General features: G+C 39.1%; 1 protein-coding gene across 1 annotated transcript; it reads right to left on the reverse strand.

Annotated features, from left to right (window-relative positions):
- Positions 1-3,976: 3,976 nt before the first annotated feature.
- On the reverse strand, positions 3,977-5,704 carry LOC109182635 (uncharacterized mitochondrial protein AtMg00810-like). The gene is made up of 3 exons (XM_019332785.1): positions 5,183-5,704; positions 4,800-5,138; positions 3,977-4,162 (listed from the first exon to the last, which is right to left on the reverse strand). The coding sequence occupies exons 1-3, from the start codon at positions 5,702-5,704 to the stop codon at positions 3,977-3,979; spliced, it is 1,047 nt and encodes a 348-aa protein (XP_019188330.1).
- Between the last annotated feature and the right edge of the window lie 3,084 nt (positions 5,705-8,788).

Genomic DNA, 8,788 nt, shown 5'->3' on the forward strand with positions numbered 1-8,788 from the left:
TGATTCTTGTCAATCGCACAAAGTTGGCTCTATCATTTTATAGGTTCGGGACATAGTAAAAATAACGAGCCTTAATATATGAAGTTAACATGTGTTTGTGTGTCGTGGGATGTTCACCCACCCCGGTGTATTTATGCTTTATTGAGCTAATCTATCAGTTTCTCTTTGCTTCAAAAACATGTGTTTGTGTATTGCATTATTTAGTTCAAAAGATTGTATGAGTTAATTGAAAATAATTAAACGATAACTTTGAATTTTTGTCAACATATATGTTTTTTAGAGTTAATTCCAGGATTGCTCCCTTGACTATTGACATTTATTAATTTTTATTATTTGACTTTTAATTGGACCATAAATGATTCATTGACTATTGATTTTTATCAATTTTCATCATTGATTTTCAATATGACAATAAATGGTTCATTGACTATTGATTTGTTCCAAATTTGGTCATTTAGTTAAATATATATTTAATACTCATTAAATTTAAGAATAATAATGTAAACATTAAATCCGATCGACAGTTCTTGTTTTTTTTTTTTTTTTTTTTTTTTAAATATTTATTTATTTATTTATTTAAAATTATTGTTTTAAAAAAATATTTTAAAAATTGGTTGCCGCTACATCAGCATACATTCAGATAAATAAGTCATTTTTAGTTAAATTGCATGAATTCATGTTATTCAATAATCCAATTGCATTTTTTTAATTTGATAGTCTAATTACAATTTGGTGTGCAATTACGTGGCCTATTTGACCCTTATTTATATTATTAAAAGTAACTCGGATCCTAATACACAATCCCTAAGTATATACCATTTGTTTTTTTTTTTTTTTTTTTTTTTGAAAAAAGTATATACCATTTGTAGATACAATGATACTCCCATTTTGTTTTAATTTTTAATGTAAACAGCAGCTCACTAAACGAGAAGATTTTTTTCTTTAAATGAAAAAAAAAAAAAAAGACAAAGAGTAATTATTTTTAGACAATCGAGGTTTAGAATGTAATTTTAAATAATTTCGTTCCTTATTTTATAATCTTCTCTATGTGTCATCCAATAATATTACATAGAATTTCAGTATTATATTTCACAATGATTGGAGTCAACAGAAGTTGTCTACTGGGGTTAAAATGTCAAAGCAGATTAAATATAAATTATTCTAATTGGCGGTTAATTTTTTAATTATTTTTATTTTTTAAATAATATTTTTTTCTGGGCATAGTGCATTGGTTCAGATGAATCATGAAAGGCTTAAAATTGACTGTTAAGGAATATAAGCATTTTTATTCCATTTTTCCTATTTTCCTATTTCTTGGAAGCTGGGGAATTAATTAATTAATTAATTATTTTTTTTTGAATGTTACTAGCTCTATTACATTGTAGTATCTGTTCATATACTTTCTCAACCTACTGAAACATAAAGAGCCAATAACGCCTCCACTATTAATTAATTAATTATTTATTTATTTATTAAAATTTTAAAAAAGTCTTTACCGTGTTTTGGCGTAGGTCAATCATTGCATTAAATTCCAAACTTCTGCGGTTAAACCGGGTTTATGTCGGGTTCACATAATTAAAATATTTACCAATTAATTAATTATTTACTATTTTAACTGTTAAAGAAATGCTGAAACAAGCAACCGTTTCAATTTTTATATTATATTTAACAAGTTTCCATGCAATTGTAACTTGTAAGGTATATGTCAAAGTTTTCATAAACAAATATTTCTGTTTTACATATATATACAAAGACCCTGTTTGGTAAAAAATTGGCCTATAGACCAATTTTGGCTTATTTGACCTATTTGATTTAGTTAAAATATCAATATAAATGTTTGGTTAATTAGCTTTTTGCAACTCCAAAAGGCTAAAATTCAAAAAGCTACTCCAAGCAACTTTTTCAATTAGCTTTTTGAGAAAAGAAATCATACCAAACAGCTATTAGCTAACAGCTAATTTACCAAACACTTTTCTACAATCAGCTAACGTTATCAACTATTTATACCCTCTAATTAATACAATCAGCTAACAACTAACAGCTATCAGCTAACAGCCATTTTACCAAACAGGGCCAAAAACAATATTATTTTCTTCTCCTAAATATACACCTCCTTATATGATGATAAACTTATTATATTCATTGACTATTTTTTACGTAATAGAATAAACCGTGACTTAAACAAAAAAAAAAAAAATAGTTTGCTCAATAATCAAATACCCAAAAAAAAAAAAAAGAATCAAGTAATGTACATTGGGAGATTTGTTTTTTTATTTTTATTTTTTATTTTTATTTTTTTTTGTTTTTTGTTTTTTGACAAGAGGGAGATGAATATTATAAGGTAACTTTAAGATAAACATATAACATTATGCCCATAATACTTTTCATTTCTTTTTAAAGAAATTACAATTTTCACCCGTACGTTGTACGGAATGGATTTGTTATAATATGTTAATAACATTTAAATCGAAATATAATTGTGTAAATTGTAACATCGAATATTATATAGTGCAATTGAATAATTGAGTTGAATCGATTATGTTTTGTGATGTTATCGTTGCTTGAATTTGAGCAAATAAATTAACCAATTAATAGCCAACATGTAGATATACACATCCAATCTCGTTGTGTAGCAACTCAGTTATAGAAAATATTTGTACGGAAGATACATTTTCTATGTAAATATATATAACAATTTTGTCATCTTTGTATAAAAATAAAACATAATATAACTACTTTGAATTACACATTATTGAAAACTTCTTTGTTGACGACATTGGTAGTAGTAACAAAATTTTTTGTCCATCATCTTCTAAAGCTAAAACTTTCAGGCCATTAGGATGGGTGACTCCGGAAAAAGCCACGTACAATTGACGACCGATTTTTTCAGCAATAACTCAATGTGAGTTAGTGTTTGACCCTGACTTTTGTTGATAGTTATGGCATATGCGAGCATCAACAAGAATTGTTTATGTTGAAACTTGAAGGGAAATCTTTTATCAGAAGGGGTGAGAGACATTCGGGTGATAAGAACTTTAGTTCCTTGATTTGTCCCATTACCTATTCTTGCTTCGACAATGTGATCTGCCAATCTTGTGACGGTGAGATGCGTACCATTGTAAAGACCAAGAGAGTAGTCTATGTTCCGCAATAACATAACATGTGCACCAACCTTTAATGTCAATGAATGATTAGAAAGTCCAGACAATCTCAAACTAATGTCAATGAATGATTAGGAAGTCTAAACAATCTCAAACTATTTACGAATTCAGAAGTGTGTACTTGTGATAGATTTTCACCATCTGATTCTGACTTACACAAAGAGTCACAACTTAAATATGTTCAACCTTCTGCAGTGTTCATGTCACACATGTACTGATTAATTTGATCAATGACATCTAAAGTCGATGACAGGATCGCTCGTCCTTCTATGTGCGACTCATCAATCATGCCATATCTCGCTCTTGGGAAGGTGTTTTCCACAATAGTTGCTATGGGATCGTGTCTACACTTCAACAAAAAACATGTCGAAATATCAATCTTAGACAAACCGTTGTTTACAACCCATGTTATCGCATCTCCGAAATCTACAATCCATTTTGAAAATCAATCAACCGTCTATCTATCTTCCTTTGAAGCTAAGCTTCGTAATCTCAAATTCTTCGTGAGCCTCAATACCTTGCAATTTGTCCAGAGGTATGAAGAATTAATAGTTGCTCCGACAACTATTGGTCTCGTTGCTTTCGAAATAACTGGAAGAATCTATTTAAAATCACTGCCCAAAACTATTGTCTTTCAACCAAATGTCTTTTTAGCACTACCTGGTATGACAAAACTCAATATATTACTCATGGTTTTGTCAAAAGCCTCAAAATAGTGTTTACGCATCATTATTGCTTCGTCCCGTATTATTAATTTTCTCATTATTATATGCTTAGATAGTTCACTGTCTTGAAATATGTTGCACGTGGAATCTTCATTCAATGAGAGTGGTATAGCAAATATGGAATGCACCGTCCAGGCTCCCGACAAGAGCAAATATGCTATTCCACTTGAAGCAACATTGAGAACAATATCTCCGCAACTCCTTATCTTTGAGGATAACATTCTCCACACGAACATCTTGCATGTTCCTCCGTAACCATACACAAAGAACAATCCACTTCCATTAGAATCAATATCATTCATCACAGAGTAGTAAACATTTTTTTGGCTCGTCCGTCAATTGTTTCACCAACGTTTCATGCATTGCCGAAATATTTTTCGACAAATTCTTTTGGAATTTGTAAATGGATGCAAATTCCTATGGACATTACTCATAAATAAATATTAATAAATAGCTATTTAATATCACAAAAATAAAGTGTTGTTTAAATAATGTCTAAAGGCAATACGTACCTTAGAGTTATGAAATAAGTACTCCAGAGTTTGGTGGTTCACAGGTGTGCATTGATATTCTCTAGATAAATAACGCATTAACCGAAGGCGTATAGATGTTTTCCTCGTCCTAGGAGAGAGATCAGATGCAGTGAGAAAATTTGACTCCATTACTAATTAATGAAGAGAAAGTTGAGAAATATAAGAATAGAAAGATAATCTCATTCAGTTAGAACAAGAAACGGTTATAGGAGAGTATATCATAATACACTACTAAACACTCCTAACTAATAGACTAGCTATGTAAGACTAATTCTATGACCACACAATTATAAGCTATGTTACATATAATTAAATAACAATAACAATAATAATAGTAACACTAACACACCCCCTCAAGCACAAGGTTGGTGATCCACAACATTGAGCTTGTCCCGCAGAGCTGTAAACCGTGGTCCGGGCAAAGGCTTGGTAAGGACATCAGCTAGTTGATCTTTGGTGGAGATAAAGTTGACCACGAAGTCCCCCGAGGCCACCTTGTCACGAACAAAGTGGTAATCAATCTCTACGTGCTTCGTCCGGGCGTGGAATAAGGGATTGGCGCAGATGTAGGTAGCCCCTAAGTTGTCACACCATAAGCTGGAGGGGTGCCCCGTGTGCAACCCAAGTTCCCGCAATAATGAGACAATCCAGGTGACTTCAGCGGCGACATCAGCAAGCGCCTTATATTCTGCTTCAGTAGAGGAGCGGGCTACGGTGCGCTGTATCCGAGAGATCCATGAAACAAGGTTGTCCCCAAAAAGACAGCATAACCACTAGTGCTTTTCCTGTCCACCGGACAACCTGCCCAGTCGGAGTCTGAGTAGGCATGTATGGCACTCAAGACTGAGGGAGATAGCCGTAGTCCGTAATTCAGAGTACCTTTGATGTACTGTAACACGCGTTTCACCATTGCCCAGTGATCTTCAGTGGGAGAGTGCATAAACTGGCACAGGCGGTTAACTGCATAGGAGAGGTCTGGTCGGGTGATAGTCAGATACTGTAGTGCACCTACAACACGATGATATTGCGTGGGATTCTCAAACAGTTGATCGGACGGAGTCACCGCTTGAGTAACAGAAGCCTGTGTAGCGAGGGGTTTGCAGTCCGTCATCCCGGAGCGACCTAGTAAGTCAACCATGTATCGACGCTGTGACAGAATCATGCCATCACCTGCCGCAACTGTCTCAATGCCCAGAAAGAACCCTGGTGTGCCAAGGTCACGGATTTTGAACGCGGTGGCGAGGCGACGTAGCAAAGACTCAACCAGGACTGCATCACTGCCCATCATTATGATGTCATCACATAGACAAAGAGAAAAACTTTGGACGCTCCTGTCGAGTGGTAAAATAGTGAGACATCAGTCTTGGATGAGGAAAAACCTGCAAACAACAAAAAGTCATGAAGTCTCTTAAACTATGCCCTCGGGGCCTGCTTGAGCCCATAGAGTGAGCGCTGTAAAAGACAGGCGTGGTCAGGATGAGCCGGGTCTTCGTATCCCGGTGGCTGTTTCATGTACACTGTCTCAGCTAAATAGCCATTGAGGAAGGCGTTGTGGACATCCAACTGCCATAGGGTCCATTTGTTTGACACAGCTAATGAGAATAAGATGCGAACTGTAGTGGGTTTGACAACTGGATTGAAAGTGTCGGAGAAGTCCTCCCCTGCGACTTGATTAAAGCATTTGGCTACTAAACGAGCCTTGTAGCGATCAATCGAGCCATCAGCAGTGCGTTTAGTATGGAAGACCCATTTGCACCCAATGATGTTCATGGTAGGTTCCGGGGGTTACTAAACGCCAGGTGTTGTTGTGAAGCAAGGCATTGAACTCTTGATCCATTGCGTCGCGCCACTGCGGGTGCCCCACAGCTTGGGAGTTGCATGTTGGATCAGTCGTTGCCGTTGGTGCATGAAATTCTTCGTTAGTACCCCGAGTCATACGCCGAAGATGCATGACAAGAGGCTGCACTGCGGTGTTCTGTTTCCGAGCCCGTCTAGGAACGTTTGACTCAATGGCCAATTGTGGCGCTTCTTGAGCCAATGTGATGGGCTCAGGGTCCGGGGTAAGTCCTGGAGTATGAACAAGTTGTTGCGGTTGGACAGATGATATGGGTGCTGAAGCCCATGGTAGAGATCCAGGTGGAGGATATAGGTTTTCCCAGTGACTGAATCCATGCATCTATATCCCCTATAGGATGGTGGGTAACCTAGGAAGACACACGGGGTGGAACGATACTCCATCTTGTGCCGATTGTAAGGCTGTAGATAGGGGTAACATTGACACCCGAAGACTCGAAGAAATTGATACGGTGGGGATTTTTTGTAGAGACGGTAGTATGGGCTTTCAAACTTTAAGACCGAGGTGGGAAGGTAGTTAATTAGGCAGGTGGCGGTTTCAAAGGCATAATCCCAATATTGTTGCGGGACGGAGCCTTGAGCGAGAAGAGCTAAGCCCGTTTCGACAATATGTCTGTTACGGCGCTCAACTCTTCCGTTTTGTTCGTGTGTGTAGGCACATGACTGCCGATGATTCATACCCAAGGATTGGAAAGTGGTATGTAATTTAGAGTATTCACCCCCTAAATCTGATTGGATTGACTTGATAAAGCGTAAAAACTGCCGCTCTACCAACACACGAAACGAGTCAAAAATTTTATAAATATCTGGATAAAACCAGGTGAAACGCGTGAAGTCATCAACAAATAACAGAAAATAACGAGATCCACTTGATGACACTACGGGGGTAGGACCCCAGATATCTGTATATAGAAGATCTAATACATTTTGACTAGAATTTTCAATCCTATCTAACTTGAAACAGGAGGACTTGCCGAGATGGCAAGCCGTGCACGACCCCAATTCTTTGGAATTATTTGACTGAATGGAGCAATTCTGAAGGACTTTATTTTGAACCAAACTGTGTGGGTGACCAAGTCTGTGATGCCATACCGCCGGCGTAGCACGAGAACTAACAAATGCAAAGTGGCAACGTGACACGGGTAACTTGTATAGACCGCCCGAGGTTGGACCCTTAAGAAGTGTGACCTTGGTTTTTGAATCCTTCACAAAAAAAAAAAAAAAAAAAAAAAAGAACAATTATCATGAAACACAAAATAAACATGATTATCGTTAGCAAATTTTTACACAGACAATAATGGTACGGTTAATTTAGGGACGTGCAACACATTAGACATGAATAACTGTTTTGACACGGATGGAATAGATGCATGACCAATCCGCGAGATAGCCAAACATGTACCGTTTCCAACCCGGAGCGTGTCCGCGCCGCCATAATCCTCCGAGTTACTCAACATGCCGGCATCGGGTGTGGCATGTGCGGTGGCGCCGGTGTCGGGATACCAGGAGTCCGCCGGAGAAACGAGAGCCGCTGCGGGATCACCGGAAACTGCCACATTGGCCTGAGCCGGGGGCGGAGCAGAGTACCTCTTGAAGCAGTATACTGCTGTATGACCATGTGAGCGACAAATTTGACACCTTGGTGCCCCTCTCCCACCACGGCCGTGGTTGTTGTTATGGCGTCCGCCGCGGCCACCTCGACGACCACCGTCTGCATGCGAGCTGCTGCCACCACACCCATGTCCAGCGTACAAAGCAGTATGTGTGCCCCCAGAACCACCATCAGCTGCTACGGAATAATCGTCGGCCAAGAAGAAATCAGCGCTTGGAGATAATCTGCCATCTGCGGCAGTGTTACTGGAGTATTTGCAGTCAGCGCTGCAGCATATGTTCGGTACTCAGGTTGGAGGCCTCTCAGGACGTACATGTTCTGCTATGCAAGAGAAAGTGGTTGGCCGGCCTGCGCGAGTGCCTCGACGAGAAGTTCTGCACGTCCAAGAAACTCCGCCGGCGACGCATTCCCCTGGCGGAGGGACTGGAATTGGCCGAGTAGATTAAGGCACCGGGCTTTGGTGTTCGATCCTAGAGCCGTGCAGATGGAGCGCCAAACCTCCGCGGCGGTGTTCCGGCCAACTGCGAGGTGGAGGACTTCAACGAACATTGAAGAGATGAGGAGGGAGAGGATCGACTGATCCTGTTGAACCCACACCTTGTGCGCTGGATTGGGGATCGGATCAGTCGTGGTTGCGTCGGAGCTTGACTCACCGGCGGGTGTCGCAGCAATGGTTGGAGGCGGACACGGGGTGGTACCATCCATGAATCTGACGAGGTCTTGCCCACGCAAGAATGGGAGAAGCTGGGTATGCCAAAAAAGGAAGTTCCTACTTGTTAATTTCAGTGAGAGGATTGGTGCCAGACAGGGAGGAGCCACCGCCGGCTGAGATGGTCTTCTCAGAGGAATGGGAAGGCATGACAGCTTTGGGTGGTTTGGCGACGGGGTTTGGGTGGTTTGGCG

The sequence above is a fragment of the Ipomoea nil genome, unplaced genomic scaffold (assembly GCF_001879475.1).
Source record: "Ipomoea nil cultivar Tokyo-kokei standard unplaced genomic scaffold, Asagao_1.1 scaffold1074, whole genome shotgun sequence".
NCBI lineage: Eukaryota > Viridiplantae > Streptophyta > Magnoliopsida > Solanales > Convolvulaceae > Ipomoea > Ipomoea nil.

Excerpts from the sequence above, each read along its gene's own strand:
- LOC109182635 (XM_019332785.1), bottom strand. The coding sequence starts at position 5,704 with ATGGGCAGTGATGCAGTCCTGGTTGAGTCTTTGCTACGTCGCCTCGCC. Across the intron at positions 5,139-5,182 it reads AAAGCACTAGTGGTTATGCT|CGCACCGTAGCCCGCTCCTC; the intron begins GTCTTTTTGGGG and ends TCTCGGATACAG. Across the intron at positions 4,163-4,799 it reads CTCTGCGGGACAAGCTCAAT|TGGATTGTTCTTTGTGTATG; the intron begins GTTGTGGATCAC and ends TTCTAATGGAAG.